Below are 21,104 nucleotides of genomic sequence, written 5' to 3'. Positions count from 1 at the left end.
TCCTCTACTGTGTATATGACAATTATTATATTAGTAATAACAAAATAATTGTATATAATATTATATATAATAATGATTATAATTAATTGTTTTTATTTATTATTATTTTTATATTTTTAGGAACATGATGTTGACGATCTTGACCTCGACGACATGGATGATGATTTTGAAAATTAGTTTTTTTTATTCGAAGTTCCTATAGTTTAATTTTTGAAATGTTTTTGGAAATTTACACACTATTTTATTGGTTTTTGCTTCTAAACCCTTTTATAATTTTTTTTTTGTTTGAGTGTGTGTGAGCCTATATTCTTTTATTATCATATATTATTTATTTTGCTACACCTTATTATGTTAAATTTTTTGACAAAGAAATATAAAATCTACTTAGTTTCTGTTGTTGTTTTTCAGCTTCCTTTTTATTATTTTTACCTTAAAACAACTTTTAACACCCTATAAATAAAATATCGGACAAATTTTAATTGCATTTATTAAGTAATTTATTTCATGCACGCAAAAAACCTTTATACTTATTTGAAAGAGGATTTTATAATCTTTTTAAATTTAATTTAATTAAGTTAAAAATAGTATTTAAATATTGAAAATAAAATGGTCAAAGTAAAGGACCTCGAAAAAATTATGGAAATTTTTTTCCAAAAAAATCAAGAAAAAGGTAAAGTGTTTGTTGCTAAGCAGGTAGCTACTAAAGAAAATATTCCAAAGATTGCTGCATTTTTTGAAAATAAGTCAGGGTGCTCCTAAAAGAAAGTAGCTCAAGTTTTTAAGTGTAGTCAAACTCGAATTTCCCAAGTATTAAAAACAATGACTAACATTCAAACTTTCAAAAAAACAAATCGTTTAGATCGTAGCCATCAGCAGAAGAAAGCTATGCGTCCTAAATCTCGTAAAAATTATAAAAACTTGGATTTTGTTATGGATGATGAAAGCTATTTTACCTTAAACAATAGCACTTTAGCTGCTAATGATAGGTTTTATGCTGCTAATCCTTCTCAATGTTCTGACCAAGTAAGATACAATTTGCGTAAAAAGTACAAGGATAAGCTCTTAGTTTCTTGTTGCATCAGCCCCCGTAGAATAAGCCCTCTTTATTTTCATCACAGTAAGCTTATAAACCAGTATACTTATAAAGGGTTACTAGAAAAAACTTTACTCTAGTATCAGAATATTATAAAAGACAATGAGTTTATCTTCTGGCCTGATCTAGTCGATCACATTACGCAAAGTTGGTTCAAGAAGCAAGACCAATTGAAAACTTTTGGGGTGATTTAAAACGGCTACTGTACAAGAATAATAGGAGAGCTGAGAATTTGGAAGAGCTTGAAGCAAGAATTAAATATTGATATTCAAAGATGAATAAAGAAATTTTCCTTACTCAAATGACACATCTTTCGAAAAAACTTTATAATATTGCCAAATATGGTATTTGAAATAATTATTTTTATTTATAAACTACGTATACTAACATATTAACAGTTGAAATATTAAATAATAAAACTTTTTAGTTCTTAAAATATTAATTTTTAAATTTTGTCCAAAATTTTATTTATGAGGTGTTACTTTTAAAGTCCCTGAAACCATCTTCACATTAGTTTTCACCACAACATAAACTACAACATCACTTACATATCATCAAACACAACTAAAATATTGCAATCGTTATATATGTTTTATATCATATATATTATATATTATATCATATATTATATATATAATCATTATATATATCCTTGCTACATTATTTTATAGTTATATGGTTATTCTATATATACTACCTTTATTATTATTAAATTGCCTTTTATTATGGAAACTACCTTTACATAACAACAATAATTGTTATGTAAAGGTAGTTTCCAGGCCTTTTTTTAGTAGTTTTTAGAACTTTTAAAACATCCAATTTGAAATAAATGAAAAAGTTTTTTTAAAGCCTAAAAAACAATCGAGTATGAACACCATGACTTTTTTAAAATGAAGGCAAAAAGAGTTAACAGCAGAAGAAATTTTAACATGCAAAAATGGATTGTACTCAAAACTGTTGTTTAAAAAGACATGGGGATTATTTAGTGTCAACTTTCTCATCAGAAGATTTAGATGCTTTAAAGCAAATAATAAAAGTAAAATGTTCAAATCCATTCCGTATACTGGATTCTTATGGAAGGTAATTTTTTATTTATATAAGTATACGTAGTTTTTGATCATGAATGCATTTACATGATTTTTAACACCACGCATTAGATATAATATCAGTTTAAATCTTAATGAAGCATAACCAAGTTGTACAAATTTATACTATAAATGTAGTATAACCACATGTGTGTTAAGTATAACATGTGCATCACATGCTACTTTTGTTTGCTGAGGCAGTTTATATAAATACGACTTTGCTATGAAAGTGAGCTAAGTACAAATTTGCACTCTTACCAAAGCATGTACCCTTTTAATGTGGTAGCGATGTAGTGGTAGAGCGCTTGCCTCATATGTGAGAAGTCCCGAGTTCGATCTTAACCACGTCCCTGGTAGTACTGCGCTTAACCTGTTTCTCAGCGTAGCGGCCTTTTTTTTTTTCAAAGTTCATGTTAAGAGTTGAGAGGTTTGTTACCGCAATTTAAGTAGCCTCATGACTGTAGTGGCCTTCATGGTCTTGGGGGGGGGGGGGTTAATTAGCAAAAGAAAGAAGAAAAAAAAGTACTTTAGTGGTTATTTCAAAAGCTGGTAACAGTGTAGAAAAGCTGCTCAGAATCATAGTTTGATTCATTCAAAGTATTTAAAAATATGAATTGAATGAATAATTTTTTACAGTTGTTTTCATACTGAATTGCTATTTTTAATTAGATCAATTTTCCACATTGTTGCATCGCTTGGAAGAATAGATGTCTTGGAATGGTTGTGCTCTGAACAGAAATCAAAAAATGTTTTTCACATAAAAGATAAAGAGTCTGGTTATACAGCTCTTCACAGAGCTCTTTATTATGGAAACATTGATTGCGCTATATTGCTCTATAAGGTAGGTATGATTATTTTTCTCTAAATAGGGAAAATCAGGACAAAATGGGGGAAAAGTCATCAATAAACTGACAAAAATAATATAAATTAAAACTACTTTTTTTTTAATGACAAAATACAAAACAAAATACCAACTAACTATGGAAGAAGTCAATAGCACTGAATAAAAAAAAAGCTGTTCAACATTTAAATATTCTTAAAACAAACTTGCTCTATGGCATAGGGCAAAATAAGGTATATAATGGTAAAATAAAAACAGTTTTTGTCTTTATTTACTATGTAGTTACACCCATTCTCTCTCTCAATGTTGACTCAATGCTTTTATTGTGAGATTTATGTTCTTTTAAAATAAGAAGCAAAGAGCTTTTCTTGGACCTTGATTTGTGAATAAATTTTCATAACCAAACAAATAATTTTTTTTTGTAACCTGCTTGAGTGGCTTTTATGCTCAGGCACCTTGTGGTACTTCATTAATTCTACTTTCTTTTTTATGAGAAAAGATCATTTTGATCATCATGTATCTTCTACTTGCTGAAGAGCAAATAGTTGCTGTGACAAACCCACCTCTATCAGTTGAAGTGAGAAAAGTAATTTTTTTCTTCCTATTGGTTGCATCAATTTTAGAGACTGTAAATTTTAGAGACTTGTAACTGTACAGATACTGTACAGTTTTTAGAGACTTACTGTGGAACTGTAGTGATACTTGTTATGTATGTCTTGTTTTGTAACTCTTGTTTTGTCACAGTTCTAGATGTTTCAACATCTAGCTTGTTTGTATTCGCAGCTTCTTTTAGTAAATAAGAAAAAAGGTTAACAGCCATGTATACCAGTCATAACCAGTAACCCTAAACTTGTAACTAAGCAAGTCTAAACTTGTTATTAGTCTGTGTTGTTTCTAAATATCTGTTCATGTGTTAACTTTCAGAGCTCAAACTTTTACATTTCTCACAGTTAATAGTTTACTTGGTATTTACATGATAAAAAGTTAGATGTGTGCAACATTTAGCAGTAAATAAAAGAGATGTGGGTACAATAATTATGTTACTTAAGTGGTATAAGCACCATACATAGCATATTTTAACACTATCCTACTAAGTTAAACTTACTATTGGGATACTGTATGCCTGTTTTGCTTTAAAGGAAAAAACTATTACAGTATGGTGTTTGTAATTGAGCGTGTTACCCATCAGGCAAGTTATAATGGTTTGTCTTTCCATATGACTTTTTAAATTTCTTTATAAGGGATCACAAGTTTACTATTAATTTTAACAAACAAAATTTAACTATTTTATTCTTTAAAATGACATATAATTTACTAAATGGTTAGTATTTCAAATAGAAATATCCAGTTTGCAAATGAAGATCTTAATTAAAACAAAGAAGCAAGATCAACAAAATCTAGATTAAAAAGGATGCTTTTTGCTACATTTTTACTTAAAACTCACTATCTATCGTTTTGTTAAAGATTAGAATGATTTTTTGTTTAGGATTTTGATTGAATTGATTTTTTTTTATGTAAAGCATTTCGATCAAAACAGGCTGGTTTTATTTATTACAGAAATAAACTGTAATTTCAATTCAATTCATCTTTTATTTAAAAAATGAAGCTTTTTTTTTTTTTTGTAAACACCTAAATAAAGTTTTAACTAAAATATGTAGTAAAATATAAGTATCATCTTATGACATGAGAAAGGTTTTATCTAACAATTTTTATCTTGTGCGTATTTTATTTTTGATATGTCATTTTAAAAATATTTCACTGCTGTTATTCTTTATGATAATAAGTCATGTTGTTTATGTTAATTATGTTAAGCCATATGTTGTTTATATTACTTTTGTTAAGCCATATGTTGTTTATGTTATTTATTTTTCATGATTAAATTTATATTATTTATATAATTTTTAAGTTGTTTGTTTTTGTTAATAATTGCTAATTAAAATTGAAATTTTTAAATTCTAATAACATAAGGCAGATAAGACCTATAATTCTCATGTGGCAATATGCAGTGTGTGTTGCAAACAGTTTGAATAAATTTTCTAAATTAACAAAAGAATACGTATAAACATTTTTGAAGTTCATTTAAGGACTGATTTTGCAGCCGATTAAGAAATTGTATGTACTTTTATACACATCTATATATGTCAACCTTGGGACTTAGAAAAAATAAGGTCAGCAAAAGTTTGCCAACCTTGATCTGTGTGAAGTCAGCAAAAAAAATGGAAAACGAAGGTTTGACCATAAACATAGAAACAAAGTTGGAATTTTTTTGTCCACCTCAAATGCTTCTAGATCGGCATTGGCGAATGCCAACCCTAATTCCAAGGGCTGATATGTGGTCTTACTAAGGTATGACCTTCACTGATTGTGTAGATATTCTTTATAAACTTGGTCAAAAAAAGATTATTGAGCAATCTTTTTTTAAAAATCCAATTTCAATGAGTCTGATCTTATTACTTCTCTCCAGAATAGCAGTGTTATTTGCAAAGAACTTTTCCTCTAATTTGACTCTTGAATCTAATGGCCATACTCTTCCAGCCATTCCAGTCAAACAGATTAACCTTCTATTAGACATCCAAATCATTCTGAAAATTAAGAAAAAGTTCTAATACCAAAAATATATAAACAATGAGCAATACAAACATGTAGCAATATCGAAGACTGACAGCAAAGTTAATATGCTTGCATATTTATACTGAATAGACATATTGATGTCTAATTAAATGTATATACTGTTTATGAAAAGGAAATATTTATAAATATGTATTTATAAATCACTACTTTAGTGTGGCATTTTCAGAAAAATATTTTTTGCCTAAGTCCGCAATTAAAGGGGTGTTTACATATTTATTTATACTTTATGTGCTTTTGCTTTACATTATTTTTACTATCAATACCTTTTTAACTTTTAGAAATTAGGTGACTGGCGACTTTATGATATTCAAGGAAATAGTCCACTTGATTTGGTTGTATTGGATTCACCAAGATATCGTAGGAAACCTGAAGGTTAAAAATCTTTACTGTTTATGCAATATTGCACATTTTCTTTTTTCTATTTTGGTGATAAATTTAAAGGATAAAAAAATTAACTTTATTTTCTCTTAACTCTTTCCGCATGGTATTTGTGGAAATCGTTCACTGGTGTTCAATGTTATATTTTCATAACAAACAGAGCTTTTTAAGTGATTTTTTCTTGTAAATTATTATATAATGATTAGCCAATCAGAAACAGTTGGTTATTAAGAAATTCTGTATATTATAAATCCAAAATTAAAGGAAATTCTTACTGTAGCCTTTTAGGTTTCTGAGGGAATTCTCATTTGGTATTTGATTGGGCTTGAAAATTTTGCCAAACCTCCACAGCACAAGCCATATTTAACCTATGGGAAATACAATTTTACGTACCTACAAAAGTTTGGTAGCAAATATTAAAACTGTGAAGTGTGCTACACTCAATTAAAAAAAGATTTTTTCTTTGGATACAACTCAGTACAACGTCGCCGTACACTGAACAGCAGCAAAAAAATGTTTTGCAATAGCTCAGATTTTCATAAAAATAATTTATTTTAGAAGTATGATGGAATTTTTAGTGTTTTTTGTGTTTTATATTATTATAATGTTATTTTTCTTCTTTGTTGCTAATGTAAACAATTACGCTGGTTACCAACAACACAAGACCCCAAAACAATGAACCACTTGCCAGGTCATAGTGAATGATATTTTCAACAAAAATATTTTGATATCCTGATTGCTCATATATTAGGATCTATTTCTTTAATATTTTTAAACATTAGACTTCATTATAAACTTCTAGATCAACTTTGATATAAAAATATTTTTGAAAACCCCTAAAAATTTCTTTTCCACCATTATGAACTTTAACACCATAATGGAAAATTTGTTCAAAATCTTTTAAATAATGTATAATATTACTTAGGACTTTTACTTTTAAAGATAATTATGTTTTTGAAAGATTCCTTAAAGAGTTGCTATTATTTGGCCGTGCCGAAAGAGTTAAACATTTATTTAAACTTTGTTTTAAAAATATAGTTAAATTTTTGTAGAATTATAGTATATTAAACTTATTTTTATTTCTGTTTTAATAGTTTAATTTTTTTTAGAAAAAAATCAAGCAGTAGCAATTTTGCCTTTTGAATCCGAAGGAGAAGAGTTATCTCTTCATACTGGTGATCTTATAGAAATTATTCGTGATTACCCTAACGGCTGGTCATTTGGTAAACTAGTAGGAAGCCAGCAGAAAGGACTGTTTCCTTCAAATTTTGTTGAAAGAACAAAATATGAACAGCTTGTTCCAAGTTTAATTGAAACACATTCAAATGTATTTACATGGGGGAATAACATTAATTTTAATTTAGGTCAAGCAGATACTAAAAACAGAGTTCATCCAGACCAAGTTCAAGATATAGTAGATATAATTGATGTTGTGATAACTAAGTTTCATGCAGTGTTTTTGAGCAAAGCTGGCCAAGTATTTACATGTGGACATGGTTTAAATGGCCGATTAGGTCATAATTCTGAAGAAACAGTTCTTCACCCTAAACTTATTGAAGGTTTAAAAAATCAGAAGTGTATTAGTATCAAGGCTGGTGACCATCACACTGTTGTTCTTGATGAACTAAAGCAGGTTTATACATTTGGATCAAACCAATATTGTCAGTTAGGTCATGTACCTCAACCAAAGAGTTGTTTATATCCAAAAGAACTAAGTAATAAATTTTTCAAAAATAAAGAAATTATTGGGATTGCAGCTGCTTGTTTTCATACCATAGTGTATACAAACTACGAGTTGTATACATTTGGTCTAAATGCTGGTCAGTTGGGACACTCAAAAGGAGAAAAATACCAATGCTCTCCAAAACTTGTCAGTTCTTTGTTAAACAAAGAAACCCAAATTTTACAAGTATTAGCAAGTGATGGTGCATCTTTATGCTTGATGGCAAATGGGGACTTGTATATAATGCAAAATTTTATTTGCAGAAAAATTGCCACTAAAATGTTTGGTGTACAGTCTTTACAAATGAATGGTGGAATTTTAGATTTTGAATCTTCAAAGATGGAGAATCCTTTACAAATTTGTGTTTTGTATGGTTCAGGAATGGTATGAAGTAATATATATATATATATATGTGTGTGTGTGTGTGTGTGTGTGTGTGTGTGTGTGTGTGTGTGTGTGTGTGTGTGTGTGTGTGTGTGTATATATGTGTGTGTATATATATATATATATATTATATATATATATATATATATATATATATATATATATATATATATATATATATATATGATATATATATATATATATATATATTATATATATATATATATTATATATATATATATATATATATATATATATATATATATATATATATATATATATATATATGTATGTTTATGTGTGTATATATACTGCTGGTTTAGATGAGCAGTGTGACGTCATACTGAAATAGCCTGCTGCCAGGGGCTTCAGTACATACATAGGCTGACAAATAGCATGACTTGTACTGCTACATTGACTGAGGGTTTGGGATGGGGCAGCAATCTTTTCATTCATTATTCTTTGTTTTCTTCTTTTTCTAAAAAAGCCATATCAATTTAGATAACCAAAAAAAGTGAGCAAGTCCTCTCATAAATATGCTATAGTAGATAGAGTATGCTATAGTACTAGAGCACCAACAGCTCCCTATTTTAGTATGATGTAATTAATGACATTTTATGCAATGCTAAATTCACAATAATATTTGTAAATGCATATGTATAAATATATATATTGAGCACCAGCAAAGTTTTTTGACTTCACTAATTGAAGTTATAGGTAGTCAAATAGCAGGTGTTCATTAAACTTTGGCTATAAAGTTTAACGAGTTGTACTATTTATTTAGGGATTGTCCATAAAGTACGTACGCTCAGAGGGGGTCTGCTAATGGCGTATATGAGATGGGAGGGCAGTGGTCAATTGTAAAAGAAAGGAGATACAAAATTGAAAATAATATTATAAAATGTTAGATAAATAGGTTAAAAGCATAGGTACTTATTTAAAAGCATAGGTACTTAGTTAAAAGCATAGGTACTTAGGTACATAGTTTTTAGGGAGGTGGAGGGTACTTAAAAAAGCGTATTGCAAAATGCAGGGGGGGGGAGTGGACAAAAAAAAAGCGTACATACTTTATGGACAACCCCTTACTATTCGATAAATGAATTCATTAAATAGATAGTACTATTTGTTAAACAAATGGTACTTTTCCTTAAACAAATGGTACTTTTCGTTAAACAAATATTATTAGATCCTCATAAAACTTCGTCAATAAATATACTGTTTGCTACTTAATCCACTGTTTGTTAAAATTGTTTACAATTCAATAATAAATAGTACTAGTCATTAAACAAATATTACTATTTATTATACAATTAATATTATTTGTTAAATAGTGCTATTCATTAAACAACTAGTATTAGATCCTTGTAAAACTTTGTCATTTAATATACTATTTGCTATTTGTTCCGCTATTCTTTAAAATCCAGTTTAAAGTTCAAGTTGCGCTACTGAAATCTCAAAACAAAATATATTACTCAGGTCAACAAAAAAAAAATTTTCTTTTACAAACAAAAATAGGCTAAATGTATATTCAATGTTGAATCAAGGTTCAAGGTTCAATTACGTTTTGTTCCAACATGTATAGTTTGTTAATTATTTATGTTTTTGTGTATTATGAAAATGTACATAATTATATGAAAATGGAGTGTTTAAAAATTCAGATTTTATGCAAAGCATTTAATTGGGAAAAGTATAATATACACGACAAAAAACAATTTTTAAAAATTCCCATCCAATACCTTTGAATACATTTTATGTAATAAAATAACACTGTATTTTGATATAAAATAACACTGTTTTTTTTATATTTTATAACAATATAAAAAAATTTAGAATAAAAATATTTTTCAGTTGGCCCAACAACTTTTGTTATATTTTGAGTATAAATGCAAGTGTAAATAACATGTAAATAATTTTTTTTCTCCTTATTGTGGTTACAACCATCTCTCAAATCTTTAACTCCAAAACATTAACCATAACAAACAAGTTCACTGCGTCGAGAAACAAGTTGATTATAGTAATACTAGGGGTGTGGTGGGAATCAAACATTTGTTGGCCTACCATAATATACATCTTACACTAGTTTAGTACTACACAATAACCTGCAAATAGCTAACGAACTTCTATAGTTCTAAGGTACAAGGTTTTTAGAGAAAGAAGTCTAGAGGGGAATGCAGGAACTGCATTTTCAAAGACATTTGACAATCTATTTCTTTATAAGCATCAATGAGTTTTAAGTTTAAGTCCATTCTTTTATGCATGGGAATTGTTATCCCCATAATTTTGGGTGTATTTGAAAGCCAGCCAAGTCTCCAATTCCATTAGACTCAGGGCCCTTTCAAATTCAGAATCCATTAAATACTGAATGCATATGCCTGAGATAGCTCTGTGAATAGATCATGTATAGGGCAATAAAAAAGAGGGCCATCTACTACAAAATATGCTGCTAATTTAATATTACGCTTTTGGTATTACCTACAAATATTTTTGTCAAGTAAATTTTTCTTCTGTAGTGTTGAGGCAAAAAGTTCTGCTTTCTATTTAGACTTTTGATAGATTTTCAAATTTAGACAGATTCTGATAGATTTTCAATGAGATCATTCAATTATCCTTGAGTCAACAACTTTGCCTCAAAATTTGTATCTTTCAATGTAATTAGAATCTCCAAACATTTCAAGAATTCCACCAGTTGCATCTTCATCGCTATCCACTTTATTTTCAAAGGAAATTATACCATCATCTATAGGAATTAGAATGGGCATTCTTCACTGGCCTATGCGCTGAATCCATTATGCATAAACAATATTTTGTTTGTTCTTTGAAGAAAAATCTGTTGACGCTACAAAAATAATAATCTGCATGATGATCTCTCAGCTTCCTCCATATCATGGGTATGGCAAACAGCATTTTTATATATATAAGAGGAGCCCATTTGCAAGATGCGCTAAGTCCAAGAGCTTCTTTCCTCAAAAAAAAATCATTTCCTTTAAAAAGTGTTCTTTCAAACACTTCCAAACAAATATATATATATAAATATTTTTATATATATATATATATATATATATATATATATAGAGAGAGAGAGAGAGAGAGTGAGAGAGAGAGAGAGAGTGAGAGAGAGAGAGAGTGTGAGTGAGAGAGAGAGAGAGAGGGAGGGGGGGGGAGAGGAGCCCATTTGTAAAATGCGCTAAGTCCAAGTAAACTGATTTTAAGAAAATAGTAAAAAACTAAACTCTTAGTTACACATCAACATTGATATTTTCTTTATCTACCAAAAATTTTTAAATTAACAATAAAATTTACCATAAAATATATCAAATATATCATTTAGGTCAGTAGTTAAGTTGGCATTATCGAATACCAACCCTAATTCTGAGGGCTGATATATATATTTATATATCTTTGTGTGTGTGTGTTAGTATTTACATATATTTATTTATTGCTCTTTATTTTATTTTTGTATTTTTGATTAAAAAATTTATTTGTTTAGTTAGAATATTGGAGTTTAGAGTGTAAATCATTTCGTACTCTCTTTTGGGCAGGTGAAAAATTAATGAATGCTAAAGTTATCCACATTGCTTTAGGCCTTAATCTTTTGTTTGTGACAGAAGATGGTAGAGTTTATCAGGGTAATTTTCAAATTGATAGGAAAAAAGATAGTTCAGTGGCTCCTGTTAAAGCTAAAGCTAATTCTTCTTTAAGTGAAATTGCTGAGAATTATAAAGAAAAGAAGAGACATTTTGTTTATATGCAAACGGAAAGAGTTCCATTGCTGTTTAATGCATTAAAATGTTTTTGTGATTCTCGAAGTAAATCATTTGCTGCAGTTCAAAATGATCCGCAAGTTGGGTGCGTCTATTTACTATTATTTTTAAAATTTTAGTATATAACTTTTGTTCTTGGATATAAGTTAGATATTAGAAACTGAAGTTATAAAAAATTTTTGACTTGATCGATGCAGGCAAATTTAGGTTGGTTTTTTTTTAACCTTTAGTTTTCGAGTTCTGCTTTTTTTTTGGTTAAATTTTTAGAAAATATAAAATGCTAAAATAATATAAATGATTTAAATTTATAAAAAAATGTCTCAATTTATAAAACTTTTTTGTTTGTTTGTTTCCAATCAAAACTGTATTAACTCTTGTAGCCAACTAATCCTGATTTCCTCTAATCAGATTTTTTGATAAAATTAATTTTCTTTCTACCAACTATGTATTCAAAATACTTATTAGCAAAACGTTCAGCATAATAAGTGCTGATTTTAAAAATACTTTTACAAGTAATTAAAAAAATTTGTTTATGTTTTTACAAAACAATTTTACTTGAAATACTAATCCTCAAAGAAGAAATAAAACTTTTATCAGCTCCTTTTATGTGTTAATTATTCTTTAATGTGATAATTATTCTTTAATGTGTTAATTGCATAAGAAATTCTGTTATGTAGTCTAATCTAAAGAAATGATAATTATTATTAATTGTAATATATTCATAAATCCAAATAATACACAATAGTAATAGATTTTTATTTTACAAGTAATTTTTATTTAATTATTTTAGTTGTTTTATTTAAGTTTATAAATTTTAATCAGTAAAAGTAATTAAATAATTAATAAGTAATTTAGTTATAACTAACTAAGTTAATTATAACTAATTTAGTTATAATTAACTATAAATTATAAATTTAGTTTAGTTATAACTAATAGTAGCTGGTTTTCACAAAAATAAATTTGATTTAACCTTTGTCAAAAAAGAATCTGTAATATAAATTAGAGAATCAATTGTTAAAAAAAGAATTTTACCTAACTAATTCAGAAACTAATTCAGGTAATTCAGAAACTAATTCTGATTTAGAGATGGTCAAGTTCACTAGATTCTGTACAGATACTGTTATAGTCCGAGTTTCTACAAAATTATTTAATTAATATGGCATTCTCAACAAGTTTTAGCCCACAACATTATTTCCCACTTTTGCCCTGTTTGATGTATTTATATGTATGAAAAAGTGTTGTTATGTTGTATTTTTGTATGTAGACTAATGAAAGCATCACAATATTGTGTAGTTGATCGTGGCAGTTAAAATAAGATATTATTAAATAGCAAATAGATTTCTGTTTGGTATTTATTTATAGTAAATAAAGCACATAACTTGCTCATATTATATAAGACATAAACATACACTCACATAGATATGTTTACTACTTATTTTGATCTTGATCTGCACAGTACTACACAGGTTTTAGATCTGAACAGTACTACACAGGTTTTAGAAAAATACAGGTCTTTATAAGTCTGTTTCACACCAACCTTTTCTATTCTTTTTCTTTATATATATATCCTAGCTTTCCAGACCAGTAAAATACGGGTCTTTATCAAACTGACTATTTCTATACTCTATTTACTTCAATATTTTTTAGTAAAATAATTCATTCTGAAAAATGGCTTTAAGAGCAAAAAAATTAACATGCACATCTATTTATAATTAGGTTTGTTTTTCTCCCAAATCATCGATAGCTCTGGCTTAGTGCGCTATCATCAGTGTCATTTCAGGGGTTCAAGACCGTCCTTTAGTGTAATAAACTTTGAAATTTTTTCAATCTTGCCTATATATTTATAGCCAAAATATATATATATATATATAGCAAAAGACTTTTAATTGTTAAAATAAAATTTTAACATTTTCTCATAATATAAATATATTTACAGATTTATTCTATATACCGCCTGCAAACTCAACATATGCTCAAGAAATTAAATTTAAATGGTGGAACTAAAAAGATGACATAATTTTAGCAAGCAGAAATTATCAAGAGAGGGGCCAATCTAAAATCAAAGTTTTAATTTTTCCACCTGGATGAGACAATATTTTTTGTATTTTTTCAATCTTGTCAGTTTTTTGAATACAATAACATTAATACAAAAAAACGAAATGAAACAGCTTAAGCAAAAAAGACTTGTAATTATAAGAAAACGTTTTTCATATTACACATGATCGTGTATAAAATGTTATATAGTGGATTTTTTACATTGCATATAAAATATTTATTTATTGTTATATTATGTTATATTAGAAGCTATGCAATAAAGCTACGCTTATTTAGGGAACCTGCATGAAAACGGTTGATTAATTATAATCAGTATAAGAGTTTTTAAAATGGTTAGTTTTTCAATTACATGTATAAATTTGATAGATCAGTGATTTATTGCGATGTGATAGGTGTCGTTTTGCGAGAGTTCAAATTCACTCTTTAACACAATATATTTTCAATTTTTTTAATCTGGCTGTATATATTTATAACAAAAAAATAGATATAGCAAAATAAAATCTCAAAAGTGTTTTAATTTATATTTTAGAAAAATCAAAAAAGGTTAATAATAAAAATAAAAAAAGACGCCAGTAGTTAGGTTCGAATCATGGTGCTTTGCTTCAGGGAGCGTATTCAGCAAACTTTTTTATTGCATAAGTTTGGAGTAAGTTCAAAACAGTGAAATTTGTATTTACGAAACTTGTATCAATTGTAACTTGTAACAATTAGCATAAAATTATAAGCAGTAATTAGTGGCTCTTATCTAATCTCATCTAAAACACTATTAAATTTTTGCGTTGTTAAAATATTATAATCACGCATGCATAAATCTATGGCGCGAAATTTTGATGCTTAATTAATAAAATTTATTTTTTCATAAAAAAAAATATGTAAGCTAAAAATCCGTTTTATTTTTGTTTGCTGTTTTCATTAATTTTAGATTTCAAAGCATTCAAATTAAGAGATTAAAATATTTGGTTTCAAATTTTTTGTTTCCTGTAATGATAAAAATATTTTTCCTTGTAATGCAGGGCAAATTTCCCATTCCATTTTTTTACTAATTATAATGTTACTGAATTTAAAATAAATTTGTTTTTAGTTGAGTATTTTATTACTATTATTAAAAATTTTTTTTACAATAGTATTGTTAATACTATTGTAAAAAAAAAGTAAACATTTATAAAAATATAATTTGATACAAAGATTTTACACAATTAGTTTTGCTTCTTATGTCTGTGCTGAAAAGTATAAACAAATAATAATAAAAAATGTTAACACTGAGTATGTAACAAAGACTTCAGAAGACAGAAATGGAATTTCAAAAGACAGAAGAAAAAAAAAAGTTCAATTGTTGTATAGATTTATAGTTTTTACAAAAAGTTATTTTAAAATAACCAGTTAAAAATGTCTACTGCATAAAACTTATGTTTAATTTGTTCTTGTTAAGAAATAGTTATCAGGAATTCTCTCAAAACTTATTTCTGGCAAATCAAATAGACTTCTCTCATCAGCTTTAATGGAGAATGTTTCTCTTAACTTTATGTGAATCTTCATTAAGTAAAAAATAAAATAATATACAATAAAACAATCTTAATTACATAAACCAAAATTATTTTAGAGCAATAGAAAGTAATGCAAGATATTGTCTCTTGAACTGCCAGTTTGCACTTGGCAATATATTACTAGCTCTTAAAATGTTGCAGAATTAAAAAAAAAAAAAAAGCACAAATTTAGAATTTGCTCATTATTTAAAAGTTGTTGTAAAAAAGGAGCATTGAACACACTAATTCTTGAATTTGTGACAGACAATTATTTTATTCTTTTTACAGAATGTCACCTGAATGGTTAAAACTTAACAATCAAGAGCATATTTTCAACTATTGATTATAATATATTTGACATATATAACAGATGCTGATTAATACTAACAGAACTTTTAATCATCGTTTTGATTATAAGTTGATCCTTGTCATGACAACATAACTACAAAACTAGTTAGGGCATGATCTTGCAGGAAATAAAAATTTTTTTGAATAATGAAAAACATTCTTTTGTTAGTATTATTAATATATTGCAATAATGGTTAAAAATTATGTGTAATAAAATGTTCAAATTTTTGAACATTTGACTATGTTACACATCAGGCAACAATATTTGGAAAAAAAATTTGTCTTACAGCACATACCCCTGCACTCCCATGCACTTTCTTTACTAAATTCTTTAGAAACTCATTCTTGTTCTTGTTCTTGTTCCATTTTATGTCAATAAGTAAAAAAAAAAATTTTTTTTTTAATAATCCATTTTCTATTTACTCAACTAATTGGTATGTAGGGTTATGCAACATTTGTCTGATGTGATGCAACATTTGTCTTAGAGATAAAAAAAAACTCAATCTTTAAGACATCTAAGGCACAACCATAAAACAATCTTGCAAGTCAAAAATTGTTGCATGACTTCGTTTTCATATGGTTGCAAGACTGTCCTGCGACTAATATGCAACTATTTAGTATATATGGAAAACAACCTTTAATAAACTCATTAAAACTATTTCATCTATAAACATGTTATTTGACTTTTAAGCAGTTTTATTAAGTGGTGTGTCTGAGTAACTCTAGTATTTTATTTTAAACTCAAGTATTTCACCAATATAAATAGCAAAAAACAAAGGAAATAAAGTTAAAGTAAAATAGAATAGTTATAAGATTCATTAACAATGTATATGTGGTATAAGTTTTATTAAAGAAATTCTATTTATTTGGTTAGTTAGTTTATTAGTTAGTAAATATCAGGACAACTCAAGATTATGCGTGATTTTTTTTTTTTTGGGGCTTTAAATTTAGCTTGGTCGGCTTTCCATCTATCATTGATTCTATGTTGAGTAATGATTTAGAGAAATTGATTTCACAGTCATCTAATGAAGATCAGCTGTATGATATGTTTATAAAGGTTTTTTGAATCTTTTTTTTTCATCTTGATAATTATTTTATACATAAAATATATTTTTTCAAAATTATTAAAAAATCTTTTAATGATGATTTATTGATTTATGATGCTTAGAAATCAACAAAAGAAAAAACGTAGTTTCAAAACGCCTTTTTTTTTTATTCATTAGGCTATATGAGTCTGTTTAGCTTATTTTAAAATATTTATGTTTGTTGTAATTTGTGTAAATAATAATAAATGTTGAAATAGTTATAAAGATAAAAATGAAAATTTTAAAAAAACTTTAGACTATTTCATGCAACATATATTGTCATAAGTTTATACTTCAATCTGCTGGTTTTCCATTTGACAATCTCTTAACTATAAACAATAGCTCTTGTTTGGATTTTTCCCATCTTTCATATTCTGCTACTATAAATTGGTTAAAAGAACTGTACCGAGGTAATAGAGTTGAAAAGAATCCTTCTGAATCACAATTGTTGCAGAACTCCAATGACCATTCAGTTAATCTAAGTGACGATATCAATGATATTTATGATGATGTAATTAACTTGTCAGTAGCTGATTTACAACAATTTGAAGTTGAAGAAAATGTTTACAAAAAAATACAATGGCAAAAGAATAATAAAAGGAAGCGATCTTTTAAAAGTATCAAAAAGGAGAGGTAACAGTTTTTTTAAGTTTTTTTTATGATCCTCCAACTTTTCAAGACTTATCTTAATACTGAGTTTCAAGATTTGTTTCACAAGATAGACTTTTCAAGTCTATCATACTGAGTGCAATGAAGTACTTAAGATTTTTTTACATTGTTAACTACTAAATATTTTTTTTTATTCTATATTATTATTCTATTTTATATTCTTTATTATTATTCTATTTTATATTCTATATTATTATTCTATTTTATATTCTATATATTATTATAGGCTTTATCCTTCTACTTCTCTTTACTTTTTCATTTTTGATTTTCACCCATATTTGACAATATTTAGCTCTAAAATGTTTTCCCTTGATATCTTTTTAATGCTTGATTCCCATTTGTTATTAAATTATTGAGGCTGGTTAAAAATAAAAAAAAGCTTGCTATGTTACTAATAATGTTAAATTGTTAATTTATTGTTACTAATTTATGTTAAGTTATTAATTGCTTAATTTAAGCCAAGCAAATGGGAAAAAGTTTTACTGTCACAAAAACTTTGTAAACTGGCAGAAGCTGTAAGATTAATCAGTTGTTGTTGTTTTTTTTGTTTTTTTTATGTTTGATCAAATTTATTGTATTACAGTTAATGCTTTATATAATATTTAAATTTTTTTTATTAGTCTAGCAATGCTTGAGATTATTCATGTTTGTTTTTTTATTTTTTTTATTTGTTTAATTTTTTTAATTACTTTTCAGAAAAAATCTTTCTGACGTCACAATAAAATGTTGTGATGGTGTGACAATTGAATGTCACAAATGTATACTTGTTGTAAGATCAGGTAATTGAATGTCATAAATGTATAATTGTTAAATAATTTAATGTCATAAATATATAAAATTGTTATAAAATTTGAAAAATTTAATTTCATGAATATGTACTTGTTATAAGATCAAGTATTTTAATGTCATCAATGTTAAAATTTGAATTTTTATAATTAGTAATGATTTTACTAATTTTAAAAATTTAAATTAAAACATTAATAGATGAGTTTGGATTAATTACAAAAATTGTTTTGTTTAATTGATGGTGATTGGGTTTATTACTTTTATTGGTTGAATAAATAAAGATGCTTGAGTAAAAGGTTCTAGTCATATTAGTAAATTCAAACTTTTAAAACAACATTTTCTGGTATGTTTTTTGTATTATTTAAAAAAAAAAAGTAACATGAATTTGTTTGTTTATGAATTTGTTTTCATTGTTTGTTCAAGAGTATTTTCAAAATATGCTAAGCAATGAATGGCTTGAATCCTCATTCGTTAATATGAACATACCTTCAAACATTCTTTTGCCTATTCTAAACTTTATTTATACAGATGAACCTTGGAAAAATGGTTAATACTTTTTTTTTTTTTTTATATATTGGTTTCAGTTTTATGCATTTTTTCTATTTTTTTTATATAGTCTTATTTCTTTATTTTGGCAAAGTTTATTATTTTGAATACTCTGCAGTGACATCATCATAATAATTTAAACTTTGTTGTATGTTTATTTTTAGTTCCAGATGATATCAATTATATAGGTGAAGTTATGGTTTGTGCAGATCATGTAAAACACCTAATAAGTTTTTCCTTAGTTTAAAACAGGTGTTTAGAGCTAAAACCAGAGGCTTTTAAAGAAGCTGGAATTATAGCTTTTAGTTAAACTTTTGTTGTTGGCTCTGCACACCTTTTTTAAACACTAACTCTGTTTATTTTAGTTGAACTTTAGTTGTTGGCTCTGCACATCAAAATTTTGAACTCTGTTAATTTTATTACCAAATATTGTTACTTGATAAAATAAGATAATTGAAGTATAATAAATATAAATAAATATAAACAAGATTTTGTACTTATTTATATATTTTATACTTAAGTTTATTTATTTATTTATTTTTTTTGTTTATATTTTATCAATTTATAATTTAGTTTCTACTCGTGCGCCTAAAGCAAATTTGTGAATTAAGTTTGGCAAAAAAAGGTAAATCATTTAGTTTATCCAAGAAGTATTTAAAGATATTTAGAATATTTTATTTTTTTTGGTTTTATGTTTAGTTTCATTAAAAAATGCACCTGAGCTGTTTCAATTTGCATGCAACTTTAATTCAAGCCAGTTAAAAGAATTTTTGGCTGAGTTTATTTCATTGAATCTAGCTTATTATCTTGAAGCCAGGTACTCTTTCAAATTTTGTGTTAAAATTTTTTTTTTTTTTTATAAAAATAGTTTTAAACTTTTTAAATAAAATGTTGAAATATTGAATTACAGAAATGTAGAAATACAGAAATATTGGAAATTGCTTTTTACTTATTGAAAGATTCTTCTAAAAAATATTCACTTGACAACATTTATTTAATAACATTCTCTTAAAAACATTAACATAAAACATTCACTAAAGCAGCATTGCACTGCAGAGTACTTTCAAAGATATAGCTGTAGTAAAATGTTTAGTTCATTTTTCTAATGTTGTTAGAAAGTAGCCATATTTACAAAAGATTACTATTTTATCATGTAATGTAAAAATAAGTTCACCTAATGGTACTTTTTTTATTAATTTTTTTTCATCAAAATACAAAAAATATTTCAGAAAATGTTGTGAAAATAAAAATCAATAAACTTTTTAATTTTTTTACTTTCTACTCTACTTGTTATTGATAGTTTAATTTATTAATTTATATGTTAGCTTAAAAATTTACATATTGCAAGCCTTTTTAAACTTTTCTTTTTTTGATATGATTGATATCATTTATAGAAATGGATTTAAAAACCATTTGACAGAAATGGGTTGAAATGCAGTTCCTAACTATTATTTGCCACTTTGATGCTTGAAAAACAACAAATTGGCAAATACAGTTAGCAACTTTTCTCACCATAACAGAGAAATAAAAAGAAGACCTTTTTGTTTTGTTTTTCTTTTTTTGATTGTTTTTTTTTATGTTTTTACAGAGTTTTTAAATACATATATTAAATACATATTTGAAACTAAAGCATTGATTTATTTGTAGGAAGTGACCGGTGCCCTGGCCCTGGCTAAACAATAATTCTGGCAGGGGTTATTAGCTAGGGCTAGGATATTTTGTTATATATATGTATATATATAGTGTACATATATAATATATATACACATATGTATATACATATATACATAAGTATATATATAAAATATATTATATATATATAGAATATATATGTGCGTATATATATATGTGTGTGTGTATATATATATATATATATATATATATATATATATATATATATATATATATATATATATATATATATTCATCTATATGTGTTTATAAACATAACATGAATTACAATCCAAGTTGATATATTTGTTTCATTTATAGGGTTTGTCTAGATATAGGCAGCCTGACTCCAGCCATAGTTTATCAAACCGGGCCCCATTCAGCCCGGGTCGCTTACTATTTGTTTGTAATTGTTTTAATCAGAAATTTTAAAAAATTTCACAATTAAAGCTTGAAAATCTCAATAATTTTAATAAGATTTTGTCAAATATAGTTATAAAATTTTACAATGGTTTTAAAAAAAAT

General features: G+C 26.5%; 2 protein-coding genes across 2 annotated transcripts in view; both read left to right on the top strand.

Moving 5' to 3' along the window:
* The window catches only part of LOC136071866 (coatomer subunit beta'-like), a 32,940-nt gene extending 32,553 nt beyond the window's left edge, over nucleotides 1–387 (top strand). Inside the window, exon 25 of the mRNA XM_065797407.1 lies at nucleotides 121–387. Coding sequence (XP_065653479.1) covers nucleotides 121–177 — 57 coding nt within the window. The 3' untranslated portion in view covers nucleotides 178–387. The remainder of the gene's footprint in view (nucleotides 1–120) is intronic.
* Nucleotides 388–1,854: 1,467 nt separating this feature from the next.
* The window catches only part of LOC136071857 (inhibitor of Bruton tyrosine kinase-like), a 34,804-nt gene continuing 15,554 nt past the window's right edge, over nucleotides 1,855–21,104 (top strand). The window contains exons 1-13 of the mRNA XM_065797374.1: nucleotides 1,855–2,173; nucleotides 2,848–3,019; nucleotides 5,929–6,022; nucleotides 7,138–8,135; nucleotides 11,623–11,981; nucleotides 16,774–16,879; nucleotides 17,164–17,540; nucleotides 18,035–18,091; nucleotides 18,273–18,355; nucleotides 18,786–18,908; nucleotides 19,073–19,122; nucleotides 19,482–19,533; nucleotides 19,608–19,725. Coding sequence (XP_065653446.1) covers nucleotides 2,031–2,173; nucleotides 2,848–3,019; nucleotides 5,929–6,022; nucleotides 7,138–8,135; nucleotides 11,623–11,981; nucleotides 16,774–16,879; nucleotides 17,164–17,540; nucleotides 18,035–18,091; nucleotides 18,273–18,355; nucleotides 18,786–18,908; nucleotides 19,073–19,122; nucleotides 19,482–19,533; nucleotides 19,608–19,725 — 2,732 coding nt within the window. The 5' untranslated portion in view covers nucleotides 1,855–2,030. The remainder of the gene's footprint in view (nucleotides 2,174–2,847; nucleotides 3,020–5,928; nucleotides 6,023–7,137; nucleotides 8,136–11,622; nucleotides 11,982–16,773; nucleotides 16,880–17,163; nucleotides 17,541–18,034; nucleotides 18,092–18,272; nucleotides 18,356–18,785; nucleotides 18,909–19,072; nucleotides 19,123–19,481; nucleotides 19,534–19,607; nucleotides 19,726–21,104) is intronic.

This window comes from Hydra vulgaris, chromosome 05 (genome assembly GCF_038396675.1).
Source record: "Hydra vulgaris chromosome 05, alternate assembly HydraT2T_AEP".
Taxonomy (NCBI): domain Eukaryota; kingdom Metazoa; phylum Cnidaria; class Hydrozoa; order Anthoathecata; family Hydridae; genus Hydra; species Hydra vulgaris.
This window is presented reverse-complemented; position numbering and strand designations above follow the sequence as displayed.